Below are 16,999 nucleotides of genomic sequence, written 5' to 3' on the forward strand. Positions count from 1 at the left end.
TAACATTTTCACACACGATAAAATCTGTATTTTAAACTTGTAAAAACAAAGTGCCCCCCTCCCCCCCCCCCCACACACACACACAATTGTGTCAACCCTTAACCACTTTACCACCGGACGATTTTGCTGTCTTACGTCCAAGCCACTTTTTGCGATTCGGCACTGTGCGAATTTAACTGACAATTGCGCGGTCATGCAACGCCGTACCCAAACGAAATTTACGTCCTTTTTTTCCCACAAACAGAGCTTTCTTTTGGTGGTATTTGATCACCTGTGCAATTTTCATTTTTTGCGATATTAATTAAAAAAAGCGTCAATTTTGAAAAAATAAAAATATTTTTCTACTTTGACAGTTAAAAAATATCCAATATATTCAATTTTTGTCATATATTTAGGCCAAAATGTATTTAGCTACATGTCTTTGACAAAAAAATTCTCAATGAGCGTATTTTTAACCACTTTATGACCGGAAGGTTTTACCCCATTCCTGACATGGCCATATTTTGCGATTCAGCACTGCGTTATTTTAACAGACAATTTTGCGGTCGTGCAACACTGTACCCAAATTAAATGTATGTCCTTTTTTTCCCCACAAACAGAGCTTTCTTTTGGTGGTATTTGATCACCTCTGCGATTTTTACTTTTTGCGCTATAAACAAAAAAATAGCGACAATTTTGAAAAAAATAACAATATTTTTCACATTTTTTTATATGAAATCCCCCCCCCCCCCCAAAAAAAATGTAAAAATCTAAATTTTTTATCATTTTAGGCCAATTTGTTTTCTGCTACATATTTTTGGTAATAGAAAAAAAAAATCGCAATAAGCGTATTTTGATTGCTTTGCGCAAAAGCTATTGCGTTTACTAACTAAGGGAAAGATTTCTGTAATTTTTGGTGTTTGTTTTTAACGAGTAATTGCGGCGATCTGCGATTTTTTTGTGGGACTGCGACATTGCAGTGGACAGATCGGACCCTTGACTGACATTTTTGACACTTTTGGGGGTACCAGTGACATTACTACAGTAATCAGTGCTATATATATGCACTGTTACTGTAAAAATGACACTGGCAGGGAAGGGGTTCATTTTTTATTGGAGAGGGAGGGGTTAATGTATGCCTGGTGCTTACTGACATGTGTGGGGGGAGGTGACTGGGTGACACAGGGACAGATCGCAGGTTCAGCTATGCTGAACCCTGCAATCTGACCCTGCCTGTCACTTAGGAGATCCGCCCGCTTTGTTTACACAAGCGGGTGGGGTTCCAAACTAGATCCCCGATGATCGGGGAAGAGCAGCGGTGATCACCGCCGCTCCTCCCCTGGCCCGACTCCCGCTGTAACTGAATACAGCAGGAGCGAGCCTCCGGCGGTGCGCGCGCGCCGCAGAGGGAGGGGAATGTCTGGTGACGTAGGTCTGCGTCGCCAGACGATAACGAGCCACTTTGCCGCAGTACAGTCAACGTGACTGGTCGGCAAGTGGTTAAAACTGTGTGTCCCCATGAAATGGTGACTAAATTCACTACCCAACATGGTGCAAAGACAACGCTATAAAAGCTCCGACAGGTCCTTTCCGGTCATTCGTTTAGAGAGACCCGGTAATAATGGCCCCATAATCATTGCTCTCACTCTAGTGTGCGGCCAATAACCCCCTTTGTGACAGTGTAATATAAATGACAGGTCCTCTTTAAGGAGACATTAGGGGTTTATTAGACCTCCAAAGTCACCTATGGACCCCAGTGAAGCTGATGAAGTACAGATCGGGATCAACCAGCTTCATCCCTGACCACAGTGACTGGGGAATGATGGCACTAGACCTGGAAGTGATGAAATGCTCGTCTCTTCAGCATTCATTCACCAGAGAGGAGATCTGAGAACTGATCGCCCTCCACTCCATCCACCATGCCGATCCTGGGCCTACAGGAGGGGCAGGCACATGGTTAACGTAGTGAGGCATGGGGATATTTGTATCTTCAGAGGAAGGGTGTGAAAGGGCAAATTTCAGGAGAACCCGAATCCGAATCTCATCCCTCGTTACAAGAGACTGCTAAGGTGAGAAGATGATTGGTGGGAAAGGTGACAAATCTCCAGAATGAAGAGAATTTTTCGACCCTGAAGGGGTTGATCTAGCTTTCCACACTATATATGTGTGTATCATCATCTGCTGGAGATAAAAGAGGGCACAGTGACTATGGAGGAAGAGGACAGACATGACAGGGGGGGGGGGGGTTACTGGGTGTAAATAGAAAATAAGATCTTCTTACCTCCTCTACTGCCACTTCCAGCGCTGTCTCCTCTCTCCTGTGTGCCACTTGGAACTTGTGTCTGTACCTGACATCACCTCCTGTCTGTACCTAACATCACTTCCTGTCTTCCATAGAGACTTCCTGTCTGGTTAGAAGTGAGATCACCACCTTGTGGAGCTCAGAGGAACTGCAGCCCCGAGAAACATCTCATAGTGTGAACACGGCCTTGTGCTGTGTGTGTATGTACTGTATATCCTTATAGATGGGTCATCTCCACTCCCACCAAGGGGGAGAGAAATATATTACTGCCTCTTACCATCACATGCTCACCCCCCCCCCTTTCCTGGCCAGGCAGGCTGCATGCTCGGATTAACAGTTTGGTATTTATTTCCTGGCTGACCTCACACAGTTTTTTTTTTTTTTTTTTTTCCTTCTTTGCTTTAAGGACACTTTTAAAAACCTACTAGATTCAGAGTCTGGAATGTAATTTTGGGGGACTCAAAATTTGGGGGTGTGAAAAAAGTCTTTACCACTTTCCGACCTCCCTACAGCAGTTTTATTGCTACAGGGCGGCCGTACTGCTCAGAACCACGTATATAAACGTGATCCTGCACTTCCAGGTAGTGTGCACCAGTGCTCGCTGCCAGCCGCTTACTACCACTGTGGTTCTACACAGCAGGTCCCGCAGACACAATGTCCGCCTGCACCCGCTGATCGTTCGGTACACAGGCAGAATGGCAATCCGTCTATGTAAACAAGGCAGATTGCCGTTCTGTCAGTAGGGAAAGCATAAATCCTGTGTTCCTGCAAATCAGAGGCACTGATCCATGCCTTCCCCTAGTAAAAGCACCTCCCCCAATACACAAACACTGGCTAGGCACACATTTAACCCTTTGATCGCCCCTGATGTTAACCCCTTCCCAGCCAGTGTCATTAGTACAGTGACAGTGCATATTTTTAGCACAGATCACTGTATTGGTGTCACTGGTTCCCACAAAGTGTCAGTTAGTGTCCGATTTGTCCCCCCGCAATAAAGTCCCGCTGTAAGTCACCGATCGCCGCTATTACTAGTAAAACAATAAAAATTCCATAAATATATCCCATAGTTTATAGATGAGATAACTTTTGCGCGAACCAATTAATATACGCTTATTGAGATTTATTTTAAACAAAAACATGTAGCAGAATACATATTGGCATAAATTGATGAAGAAATTTATTTTTGTACATTTTTATTGCATGTTTTATATCAGAAAGTAAAAAATGTTTTTTTTTTTTTTGCTTATAGTGCAAAAATTAAAAACCGCAGAGGTCAAATACCACCAAAAGAAATCTCTATTTGTGGGGAAAAAAAGGACATCGATTTTATTTGGGTACAGCGTCGCGCGACCGCACAATTGGCAGTTAACAACTTCAGCCCCGGAAGATTTACCCCCCCCCTTCATGACCAGGCCATTTTTTTGCGATACAGCACTGCGTTAATTTAACTGAAAATTGCGCAGTCGTGCAACGCTGTACCCAAATAAAATTAATGTCCTTTTTTTCCCACAAATAGAGATTTCTTTTGGGGGTATTTGATCACCTCTGCGTTTTTTTTTTTTGCGCTATGAACAAAAAAAGAGCGACAATCTTGAAAAAAAAAAAAACAATATTTTTTACTTTCTGGAGGGCGGCACCTGTAAAAACAAGCAAGCGGCTGAACAGCCCATATGATTGGTTTTATGATGCAGGGAATCACCGGCAGAAAAAGAAGATATGTAAATGATGCCTGTAGCTCCACCCATCATCCAGATATCTTCACTCAAAGTCCATGACGTCATATGAGGTCGTTGGGCGGGAAGTGGTTTAATACAGGAGAATAATGTCTGCACACCCCTAAGCATCCGCTTATTTGTAGAGACATAAACCATTTGGAGTGCCAGAATCCCAATCTTCTTCTCATTGGTATAATGTCAAGGAGTTTGCAGACAGAGGAAATGAGCTTTTCAACGTTAGCAAGCATGTTGTGTGAAGGTCCTTCTTCATTATAATGACAATGTGGGGGAGAGAAATCCTCTGCACCTTCCTCCAGTACGGCATCCATATCCTCTCCATTCCCTCCTGTCACCGGCATATCGGGATCTGACTCCGGTTGGGAAACTGGATCGGGAGAAGAGGCGGGAGTTTTAGAGCTCTGGACAAAGATGGCCGTATTAAGACGTAATCTGTCCAAGGAATGGCGACAGAAAATTTTGCTTTGGTCAGGTAGCCCACATGTTGTGTGTCTGAGATAGAGTTGGAACCAGAAACGGACATTGGTGGTAAAGCATGGAACTTATATACAATCCACTATTTTAGACAGATAAGACAGGGTCACCCTGTGTAGTTGGCCAGCTAGGACCTGTCCTAGGTTGCTAATATGACCTACATGCATATACAGCTAGACCTGTTAATAACCTCAATACAGTGCATATGTTTATGTGTGAGAGACAAAAGCAGAGTTATTTACTGTGATTTCATGTTTGGATGTCACATAACAGTTGTATGTTGTGTTCACAGAAGCAAAAGGAAATTTGCCTGTAAGATTCATTTGTATGCATGTAAGGTAAGCTCAGACACAGCAGAGTTGAAACCAGAAAGCACAGAGTTAAACTTTATTACCCATAAGGAGTTTGTGGCCAATCATAGCCAATCTCACACTCAGCAACAGTCTTGGCCAATCACAGCCAGCCTTACACCCATTTTTTTTTTCTCTGAAGCCTCATGCTTTCAGCCAACCTTCTCATTCCACTACAGAGCAAGAGAACTGAATAGACACACAGATCCACAGAGCAGTTTTATGGAAGCAAGTGGCCAAAAATAGGTAATTGACAGTTATACATGTTCCTATTGTTAGTAATGTGATTAGAGCTGTATACTGAACTAGTTATGTGTTCACTTGTAGTTCCACCAAACAAACAAACAAACTATCAAACTTCAAAGGTTATATCAAATTCAAACTATCGAATAAACCCAAACAACTCTAACAACTCAAAACCAAACTCAAGCAAACAAACTCAAACAGCAAACGGCAATAGAGAGAGAGAAATATATCCACCATTTGTTATACTGTATTCAGCACATGTTGTACATGGACTGTCTGCTGCAAAAGTGTCACTGTTATCTATGAAGAAAAGTTGAAGTTAATAAAGAAGATATCATAAGCGTTTGGTGTGCTCTAATAGAACGGTATTAGAGGAATTTATAGAGTAACAGACAGTCTGGTTAGACTGAAGTCAGAGAGATCAAGTTCTTCTAATGCCACAGCGCATAAGGCACTTTGTAGTGCTGCGCCTGCCACAGTGGAACTATTTAGCCCTTTGAGGGTGAAGTGATAGTGCTCCTCAACTTGCAGAGTAAAGAGCGCATTTGAGCAGCGGAGCTACATAGAGGCCATAACGTGTGGTTTTAGTCAAACTGCAGCCGACTCTTAAAGTGGCAGAACGGCAAAGGCAAGATAGACACAGAAAGAGCACCAACCCTACTGCGATTCCTAGAGAGAGAAAGAGACGCATGGTGGGAGGCCAAAGTCCAGAGCTAGAGTGCCTGCACCGCTACCCACGGAGAGACCACGTACTGCAGCCAGCTAGTTTTTCCGCCACTAGGCCCAAAGCCTGCAGCACAAAGCATCGCAAGTCAGAGCAGAGCATCGCAAGTCAGCGCAAAGCATCGCAAGTCAGCGCAGAGCATCGCAAGTCAACGCAGAGCATCGCAAGTCTGCATAGAGCATCAGATCAAAAAAAGACAAGTCTCCTTTAAGACTGATATTTGTTCCAGCAACCTACAGATCGCAGTATCCTGCTCTTCAGAATAAGGTCAGAACTTTCCTTTATTATTTATCATTGCAATAGGCTTGACAAGAAAGAGACATTTTCGTGTTCAGGAATAAAAGGACTGTAAGTAAAAAACAAGGGAGAGTTGTAGTACACAGACTCTAAAGTATTTAAAGTGAATGTCATTTTTTACTGCCTGCACCTATTGCTATTGCACTTAAAGTGAAAGTCATTTTTATTGCCTGCATCTATTGCTATTGCATTTAAAGTGAAAGTCTTCTTAATATTCTTATTGAGTGTTATAGCATTTAGAGTAAAAATGTCTAAGTCTAGTATTGCTATGCCACTGTTAGAGGATACAAGGATAGATAAGTTAGAAAGTGAAGAGCAAGGGAACCTGTCTGAGGTAAAAGAGTCAGATGCAGCATTAGTCTTGCCCCAAACTGATATATCCCAACCAGACAAACTAAGACGTTCAGAACGTATCAGAAAACCGACCGCAAAGATGCTGGAAAATTTGGAGCAAGAAGCAGCATTAAAAGGAAAAAAGTTCACCAGAATGTATGATAAGTGGAAATTATACATTAAAGATGTTCGTAGAAGGCTAAAGCAAGAAAGTATAAAAGGAAACTTGAGTGATATTGTAGAGACGATAGAAGAATCTGAATCAGAGCTTATGGCAACGTATGTCAATCTGCGGTCATCCACGACACCTTCCCAGGATATTGTAAGGAACATGGACACGTGTACTGCAGTCACTAAAGATTTAGTAAAGCTCATGAGAGAACTATCATCTGAAGCTAACTATGATGAAGTTAAGGCAAGAAAGAGAATGAACGAGCTCTTTATGAGAGACTTTGCTAGGTCCTTAGGGGGAACCACAATCTCAAGTGGGACTTCCTTCACTAGCAGAAGTGCCAGTAACATATCAGAGTCCTAAAGTACCTTAATAGCCAAAAGAAAGGAACTGGTCGTACAACTTGCTGTCAAGAAAGCAGAAATTGAGATGGAATCTGCCATTGAGGTGCAGCGCCTACGAAAAGCTGAAATGGAAGCTAAAATGGAAAGTCTGGAAAGGCTGAAAGAAGTCAAGATTATAGAAGCCAGACTGAGAGTACACGAAGAGGACATGAATAGTAATCATAAGTCCAAATCTGTACTAAGTGAAGATGCAGACTCCTACTTCCTTTCATACGCCCAGGAGAATGAAAGGAAATCACCAGTACGTAGTGAAGAAAAAAGTCAGTGCCCTTCTATCCCTGCTCAGAAAGACAAAGAGAGAGACTTACCTAATTCAGAACTAGGTGAGAAAATAAAACCGGATGTTCCTATTCCTAGATGTCACTGCAATGATCAGGAAAATGTTGCAACTATTGTCCTAGCAAGACGACAGAGAACAGTCCCAGCAAGACTGCCCGTTCCAGAACCTGCTGTATTTTCAGGAGACATACTGAAGTTCATAGAGTGGAAGGCGAGTTTTGAAATGATCATTGAGCACTATTGCTCCAGGCCAGTTGACAAGTTATTCTACCTTCAGAAATATGTTGGTGGAGAAGGTAACTTCTATAGAACAGACGAAGAAGCCTACAAGCAAGCTTGGGAAAAGTTAAATGCAAGATATGGTCATCCTTTCTTAGTACAAAGAGCCTTTAGGGAGAAATTGAATAACTGGCCTAAGATAGGTCCTAAAGAACATTTCAAACTCCAAGAGTATGGTGACTTCCTGCAAGCATGCAGCAATGCCATTCCACATGTACGAGGACTAGAAGTACTGAATGACTATCTGGAAAACCACAGGATGCTAGCTAAACTACCTGAAGGAGTGGCTTCTAGGTGGAATCGCTATGTGACTGAACAGTTAGATCTAAATAAGGACTTCCCAAGTTTTGAAAAGTTCTCTGAGTTTGTCAATAAGGAAGCACGAATAGCATGTAACCCAGTAACAGCATCTTATGCCTTATAATCCTTAGAAGAAAGGCCTGCGAGAGATATAAGACGTTCAAGAGCAGCTAGCTTTGCAACCAACACAGCAGCTAAAGGTCTAGATACCTACGAGAGCAAGTTCAAAGTCACTACTGGGATCAGTAGAGAGACAGAACTGACAAATCCTCAGACTACCTTTAAGTGTACAACAAAGAAAATGGCCTCTGCCCCCACCTATAACTGGCCTTCATAGCAAAGAACACATGGAAGGGCAACGCACATGAAACAAACAAAGATAAAATTCCCAGTTCAATTTGCCAACCAGTCTGCTTACCAACCAAATTGGCCTGTCTAACAGTTTGCGTCAATACAGGGGTTTAGTTAGCACACATTTGCAAACGCATGTGAAAGCTGCAGGGCCACGTCAAGGCTCTCTGTAAGCAGACTGGTTGGCAAATTAAATTGGGAATTTTATCTTTGTTTGTTTCATGTGCGTTACCCTTCCATGTGTTCTTTGCTATGAAGGCCAGTTATAGGTGGGGGCAGAGGCCATTTTCTTTGTTGTATATGTGTACTGGTGAGTGGACATACTGGGTGCCTTTGCTGTAATACTATCAGCTGGGCTTCCATTATGCCCCCAATTACCTTTCAGGAGGGATGGGCCACCTCCAGGCTCACCTGCCCCCTATCTATCCATTAGCTTGCATGTGCTCCCACTGTGGAGACTCTTTAAAATTCATTAGAGTTAGGACTGCAGGTAACAGGGAGCCTTGACGTGGCCCTGCAGCTTTCACATGCGTTTGCAAATGTGTGCTAACTAAACCCCTGTATTGACGCAAACTGTTAGACAGGCCCATTTGGTTGGTAAGCAGACTGGTTGGCAAATTGAACTGGGAATTTTATCTTTGTTTGTTTCATGTGCGTTGCCCTTCCATGTGTTCTTTGCTATGAAGGCCAGTTATAGGTGGGGGCAGAGGCCATTTTCTTTGTTGTATATGTGTACTGGTGAGTGGACATACTGGGTGCCTTTGCTGTAATACTATCAGCTGGGCTTCCATTATGCCCCCAATTACCTTTCAGGAGGGATGGGCCACCTCCAGGCTCACCTGCCCCCTACCTATCCATTAGCTTGCATGTGCTCCCACTGTGGAGACTCTTTAAAATTCATTAGAGTTAGGACTGCAGGTAACAGGGAGCCTTGACGTGGCCCTGCAGCTTTCACATGCGTTTGCAAATGTGTGCTAACTAAACCCCTGTATTGACGCAAACTGTTAGACAGGCCAATTTGGTTGGTAAGCAGACTGGTTGGCAAATTGAACTGGGAATTTTATCTTTGTTTGTTTCATACCTTTAAGTGTATGTTCTGTGGAGAGAACCACTCCATACACAAGTGCCAAAAATTGAAAGAGAAGTCCTCAAATGAAAAGAAAAAATTTGTACTTGATAATCAACTGTGTTTTGGATGCCTAAGAAAAGGACATATTACTAAGGAGTGTAAGAGAAGGGCCACATGTAGTGTTTGCAAAGGACGCCATCCTACACCACTACATGAAGAACATCCAAAGAAGGATGAATCCTCAATACCTAAAGATGCTGAGGAAGAAAAGAAAGTATCGGTATTCTCTTGCAGAGTAAGGGAAGGAGAAAGCAACGGCACATCAATAGTCGTACCAGTGTGCATTTCAAATCCTAAAAGGAGGAATAAGAAGGTATATGCCTATGCACTATTGGATGCCCAAAGCGATGTTAACTTCATTGATCAAGAAATCTGCAAGAAATTACAAGTGGCTACAGAACCAGTGAAGCTCAAACTCACCACAATGACGGGGAGAGATACATTAGTGAACAGTCAAAGAGTCAAAGGATTGAGAGTTAGAGGACTTCATTCAAACCTATATTAAAAAAGAATGGCGCGCAAATGCAAAAGAAATAACTACCAAATCTGAAGACAATCCATAAATAAAAATGGGGGTTTGGTCCCACCATATGGCCATATCGTGCTCAAGCCCATTACTGCGTCAAAGTACCCCATTATCAGTGGGTCCTACACTATCCATGAAAAAGAGATGAATCCAGATGAATACATGGGTATGCTCCCCCAAATTTTTTGCCTGTTTATTATGTATTCGGTCTGACCAGACTATCGAGGTTGAGCAAAACCCCCCCCACCCCCCCACACACACCTGTACTCAATCAGTGTCCACCATCAAGTGGATATAGGAGGAGTCCCCTGTAGTGCATTTGCACATCCTTCCCAGCAAGGAGTATTATCTCCAAGGGCTAGAAAGGCTGGATTCATCTCTTTTTCATGGATAGTGTAGGACCCACTGATAATGGGGTACTTTGACGCAGTAGTGGGCTTGAGCACGATATGGCCATATGGTGGGACCAAACCCCCATTTTTATTTATGGATTGTCTTCAGATTTGGTAGTTATTTCTTTTGCATTTGCGCGCTATTCTTTTTTAATATACATGTCTTTTGGTTCATAGCTGCAGCAGCTTTAGAAATACATGGGTATGCTCCCCCAAATTTTTTGCCTCTTCATTCAAACCTCACATTAAATCTACCTCCAGCCTATACGAAAGACGATATACCTCTAGATCGAGATCGCATACCTACCTGTAAAACAGCCAATAAATGGGAACACCTATTTGTCATATCACATGAAATGTCCCCGCTGAAGGAGTTTGGTGTTGGACTGTTGATAGGCTACGATTGTCCCGAAGCTTTGGTACCACGAGAGGTAATCACAGGAGGAAAGGGTGAACCCTACGCTGTTCGAACTGATCTAGGATGTGGTGTTGTTGGAGGAAAACAGCAGATTGCAAACTCAAGACAGGTGACAGGATTGTGTCATCGAATATCCGTCCAAGAGTTACCAACTGTAAGTTCAGCAAAAGTAATCAAGATCCTTGAGTCTGACTTTGCAGACATAAGTTCTGAAGAAAAGAGTGGATCTCAAGAAGACATAAAGTTCATACACACTCTAGAAGAAAGTATTCAGCAGAATCAACAAGGTTATCTTGAAATGCCCTTACCCTTTAGAGAACGACCTTGTCTGCCAAATAACAGAAATCTTGCCCTAGCAAGATTGAAATGCCTGAAGAAAAAGATGGGAAGAGATCCCAAATTCAAGCAAGATTATTTTAAATTCATGGAAGGCATCCTTGAAGAAGGACATGCAGAGAAGGTGAATAACCAACCTAAAGAAGAAGTGTGGTACATCCCACATCAAGGTGTTTACCACCCAAAGAAACCAGATAAGATTAGAGTAGTATTTGATTGCTCAGCAAAGTATGATGGTGTTGCATTGAACGATCATCTACTAAAAGGACCAGACCTTACAAACACTCAGCCTGGAGTACTCTGTAGATTCAGAAAGTATCCCGTAGCGGTCATGTGTGACGTTGAAAAGATGTTCCACCAGTTTCATGTGAAGAATGAAGATAGAGACTTCCTGAGGTTTCTATGGTGGGAGGATGGAGATACAGATACAGAGCCAGCAGAATACAGAATGAAAGTACACTTGTTTGGAGCAGCATCGTCTCCAGGTTGCGCCAATTATGGTATGAAGTACCTGGCCAACAAAAATGAAGAGGATTGCCCATCAGCAGCAAATTTTCTTAAGAAAAACTTCTATGTAGATGATGGTCTTATAAGTCTAGAGTCCACAGAATCTGCAATCAAACTAGTAAAAGAAAGCCAAGAGTTATGCGCAAGAGGAAATCTGTGCCTTCATAAATTCTTCTCAAACAACAGAGAGGTACTGGAATCCATCAGTGACTCTGAACGTGCATCAACAATGAAGGATGTAGATCTCAATTATGATCATCTTCCAGTTCAAAATGTACTTGGATTGGGATGGAATGTAGAGAATGATGAGTTCTTCTTTGAAGTATCCTTTGAAGAGAAAGTTGCAACTAGATGTACCATTCTTTCCGCAGTGGCTTCTATATATGATCCATTGGGATTCTTGGCCCCAGTGATACTCAAAGCAAAAGAAATACTACAAGAATTATGCAGACGGAAGTTGGGATGGGATGAACCCATACCTGAAGATTTGAGGCCAAGGTGGGAGGCTTGGATAAGAGACTTGCAGAATTTAAGAGAAGTTCGGATACCCAGATGTTTTGTACCTCATGATTTCGGAGAGTACAAGAAAATAGAACTTCATCACTTTTCAGACGCCAGTAGTTATGGTTATGGTCAGTGCTCCTACATCAGAGTGATAGGAGAAGGAAAAATACACTGTGCCCTGGTTATGGGAAAGACCAGAGTCGCACCTACCAGTATTCAGACAATACCAAGACTTGAACTGACAGCAGCTGTTGTTTCAGCATCAGTAAGCAAGTTTCTGAGAGAAGAATTAGAGATAAAAATAGATGAAGAATACTTTTGGACAGACTCACGAGTTGTCCTAGGATACATAAATAACGAAGCTCGAAGATTCCATGTCTTTGTCGCCAACAGAGTTCAGAAAATTCGGGAAATAACAAATCCGGAACATTGGCATCACATTGATACGAAGCATAACCCAGCAGATCATGCTTCAAGAGGCCTGAATGTAACAGAATTGAGAAATTCAAATTGGTTCACCGGTCCTTTGGGAAAAGGAGATCATACCCAGTGAAGGTTACACCGAATTGTCCATGGGTGATCCAGAAGTAAAAGTTGTACAAACATTGAGCATTGCTGCCAAGTGTCAAGATGACATACTTGAAAGACTAGCCAGATGTTCAAAATGGAATACAGTCATAAACGTAGTAGCTCAAATTCAACGTTTGGCAAAGGGAATCAGAAAGAAGGAATCATTGAATGTAGAGGAAAGAATGAAAGCTGAAGAAACAGTCATAAGACTCATTCAACAGAGATTCTATAGTGAAGAGTTGAAGAGACTTAGTCAGGAACCTAAAAGGCTTCCCAACAACCACCCATTGTACAAGCTTAATCTTGTTCTACAGGATGGTATACTGAAGGTGGGAGGGAGACTGGAAAATGCATTGTTACCCAGCAGAGTGAAGCATCCAGCAATTCTACCCAAAAATTCTACCTTCACAAGATTGATCATTGATCACTACCACAACAAATCCTTGTATCAAGGAAGAAGCTTTACCCAGAACTGTTTGAGAGAAGGTGGTTACTGGATAGTGAAAGAAAGCAAAGTTATTGCAAAGTATATCAGTAAATGCGTAACTTGTAGAAAGGCACGTAGACCTACCGAAGAACAAACAATGGCAGATCTACCGACAGATTGTGTAAACCAATCACCACCATTTCTTTATAGTGGAATGGATTGTTTCGGCCCATTCATTACCAAGCAAAACTGCAAGGAGTACAAGAGATATGGACTAATATTTACATGTCTAAGCTCCAGAGCAATTCATCTTGAAATGTTAGAAGATATGTCAACTGATGCATTCATCAATGCCTTGAGATGTTTCATAGCCATTAGAGGTACTGTCAGAGAGCTTAGATCTGACCAAGGATCCAATTTTGTCGGAGCAAGGAATGAATTGAAGAAAGCTCTAAAAGAGATCGTCAAAGAAAAAGTAACTGAGTATTTGTCACGGAATTAATGTGACTTTCATATGAATGCTCCACATGCAAGCCACACAGGAGGAGTTTGGGAAAGACAAATCAGAACTGTAAGAAATGTGTTAAATTCAATGTTGAAAAAGAACTCCGGAAGAATGGATGATGCTTCACTTAGGACCCTATTCTATGAAGTAATGTCTATTGTTAACAGTCGTCCACTTACAGTTGACAACATCAATGATCCAACAAGTTTGGAACCTTTAACTCCCAACCATCTACTTCACCTTAAGTCTGATTACATACATCCACCACCTGGCAAGTTCACCAAAGAGGATTTATACGCCAAAAAGAGATGGCGAAGAGTTCAATATCTATCAGAACAGTTTTGGAATAGATGGAGGAAAGAGTACTTAGCCAATCTTACGCTAAGAAGTAAATGACAAACACCCAGAAGAAATGTCCAAGTTGGTGACATAGTATTAGTGAAAGAAGAAGATTTACCTAGAAGTCAATGGAAATTGGCTAAAGTTCTAGAAGTTCAAAAGGATAAAGACAGACTAGTAAGAAGAGCATTGTTACAAATAGGAGACTCAATACTTGACAAAAAGGGAAAACGTCTCACTATTCCACTCAAGTTGGAACGTCCTATACAGCAGTTAGTTGTTCTACTTGAAAGTGATAAAAGACACTTGGAAGTTGAGAACCTGATAGAAAATTCCCCAAATTCATGTTCAAATCCTACTATAGAGAACATAGAATTATAGGTAATTTTGGTGGGAGTGTAGCTGGCCAGCTAGAACCTGTCCTAGGTTGCTAATATGACCTACATGCATATTCAGCTAGACCTGTTAATAACCTCAATACAGTGCATATGTTTATGTGTGAGAGACAAAAGCAGAGTTATTTACTGTGATTTTATGTTTGGATGTCACATAACAGTTGTATGTTGTGTTCACAGAAGCAAAAGGAAATTTGCCTGTAAGATTCATTTATATGCCTGTAAGGTAAGCTCAGACACAGCAGAATTTAAACCAGAAAGCACAGAGTTAAACTTTATTACCCATAAGGAGTTTGTGGCCAATCACAGCCAATCTCACACTCAGCAACAGTCTTGGCCAATCACAGCCAGCCTTACACCCATTTTTTCTCTGAAGCCTAGTGCTCTCAGCCAGCCTTCTCATTCCACTACAGAGCAAGAGAACTGAATAGACACACAGATCCACAGAGCAGTTTTATGGAAGCAAGTGGCCAAAAATAGGTAATTAACAGTTATACATGTTCCTATTGTTAGTAATGTGATTAGAGCTGTATACTGAACTAGTTATGTGTTCACTTGTAGTTCCACCAAACAAACTATCAAACATCAAAAGTTATATCGAATTCAAACTATCGAACAAACCCAAACAACTCTAACAACTCAAAACCAAACCCAAGCAAACAAACTCAAACAGCAATAGAGAGAGAGAAATATATCCACCATTTGTTATACTGTATTCAGCACATGTTGTACATGGACTGTCTGCTGCAAAAGTGTCACTGTTATCTATGAAGAAAAGTTGAAGTTAATAAAGAAGATATCTTAAGTGTTTGGTGTGCTCTTTAAACCTACTGCTTTCCATAGAACGGTATTGGAGGAATTTATAGAGTAACAGACAGTCTGATTAGACTGAAGTCAGAGCGATCCAATTCTTCTAATGCCACAGCGCATAAGGCACTTTGTAGTGCTGCGCCTGCCACAACAACTGCAGACAGATATACCCCTTAGGGACAAGTCCACCAGAAGACCCTAAACCCCTTCCAAGGACCCACTAATCATCATTATTGAGTATACCCCTGAAGGACACAGCATCCCCCAATGGCAACTCCATGCATATGGCTAAGCTCATGAAGGCCACGTCAACCAAATAGGTGACTCATTATACTGGAAGACCTCTTCCTCTTCACAAGTGCCTAATCTGACATCCTGCAGTGCAGGTAGAAGTGTTCAGGTTGGGGTTTGAACTGAGCAACCCAGTGCTGCAAGGTGATGACCACTAAGACATTCCGCTGCTCTGTCCTTCTGTTCAATTTGCACTACTCTTCTAGCACGAGCTTCTAGATTAAACATCATAGGGAAAAAGGCAACGCACTCCTTTGGAAGTGCTAAAAATACTTGCACTGCAGTTACCTCTGCAGGAAGAGAGGTACAAAAACCTGCTTATAGATCATCCTCATCTTCCTATTAGGAATTGTTTGAAAAGGGTTAAATTGGTAAGTTGACTGATCCTGCAAGGGAAAAGCAGGATCAGTCAGAGTTGAGACTCCTTGCACAGGGAAAGTTGTAACAGACTCCTTTAGAGTGTCTTGACTACCTGTGGCAACCTGTTGGTAGGGGTCATCTTTCTCCCTGGATGTCTGAACAAAGCAGAAAATTTATACCGGGTTTTGCCTGTCAAGCACCAAAGGCCCAGTCTACGGTGTGCATAATACATGGAGATCTGGAGAGGGTTAATAGAAAGTGTCCATTAGTCAGCTTCCCATACACCAGCTTTATGAGGCCTGCAGAAGAGCTGACAATCCAGGAACAGTATCAGTAAGGAAGACGCTGCCCCCCTCCAGCTATGACCTGCATAGAGCAGCCACAGCATAGAGGGATTAGGCTGCAGCGGCACAAGGACCTGTCGCAGTAAGAAATAAATCCATGATAAACAGACACGGTGCAAAGGAGAACTCCATATTGTTAAGAAATAAAATATTATAACATATATAGTTGCTACTCTAGCTATGTAGTCATTTTTTATTTTTAAATTCACAATTCAAACTACGGCTGCTAAAGTCTTCTAAGCTGTCAAAAAAGACAGTGTAACAGTTGTTTGTTTGCTGGGTGAGAAAAACCTGTAAGGGGTTAATTACTGCTAAAGGAATACTGACACTGCAGCTTCTCACATCAGAGCACCATCCCAGCAGGTGAATAATCAAACAGACCCTGCCATACAGATGTAGAGCCCTCCTAGGTAGGTGCTAGAATGAGTGGATAGAGTTTTTGGTTTCTCTGCCTAACAGGGACACAGCTCATGCTGTCTTGATGTTTCACACTGATCCAATAGCCATGGAGTATATTGGACAGTGGGTGGAGTCCTGGCAGATGAGAGCATGGATGTCTGTACCAATGATGTTGAAGTATTTTTCTAATTTGTGTATGTTGTCTAGTATAAGGTGTTAGTAAACTGACTTTTTCTGTTTTTGGTTGTTTCAGGCCTCGGAACATAACTTCCTCTCTTTTGGGCTTATAAGCCCTATTATAAGCTTTTCGCAGTGTAGTCCGCGAATAGCCTCTAATAAGCAATCTCTTTCGAAGGGAGTCCGCCTCCCGTTTAAAATCTTCGTCGTTCAAACAGATTCGATGCAATCTAAGATACTGGGAGTAGGGTATACTATGTACCGGGGGGTTTGGATGAAAACTATTGGCATGTAAAACTGTGTTGCAGGCTGTCGGTTTTCTATAAAGTTTAGTTTATATCCCGCCT

The 16,999-nt window shown here is 42.0% G+C and overlaps 1 protein-coding gene across 1 annotated transcript in view; it reads right to left on the reverse strand.

Annotated features, from left to right (window-relative positions):
• LOC309550274 (uncharacterized protein) overlaps positions 1-16,999 on the reverse strand; it is a gene marked incomplete at both ends in the record, with an annotated part of 1,476,097 nt that overhangs the window by 524,180 nt on the left and 934,918 nt on the right. Inside the window, 1 exon segment of the mRNA XM_082250681.1 lies at positions 4,304-4,415. Within this exon segment, the coding sequence (XP_082106807.1) occupies positions 4,304-4,415 (112 nt within the window).

The sequence above is a fragment of the Pelophylax lessonae genome (genome assembly GCF_965119305.1).
Source record: "Pelophylax lessonae genome assembly, chromosome: 3".
Classification (NCBI taxonomy): Eukaryota; Metazoa; Chordata; class Amphibia; order Anura; family Ranidae; genus Pelophylax; species Pelophylax lessonae.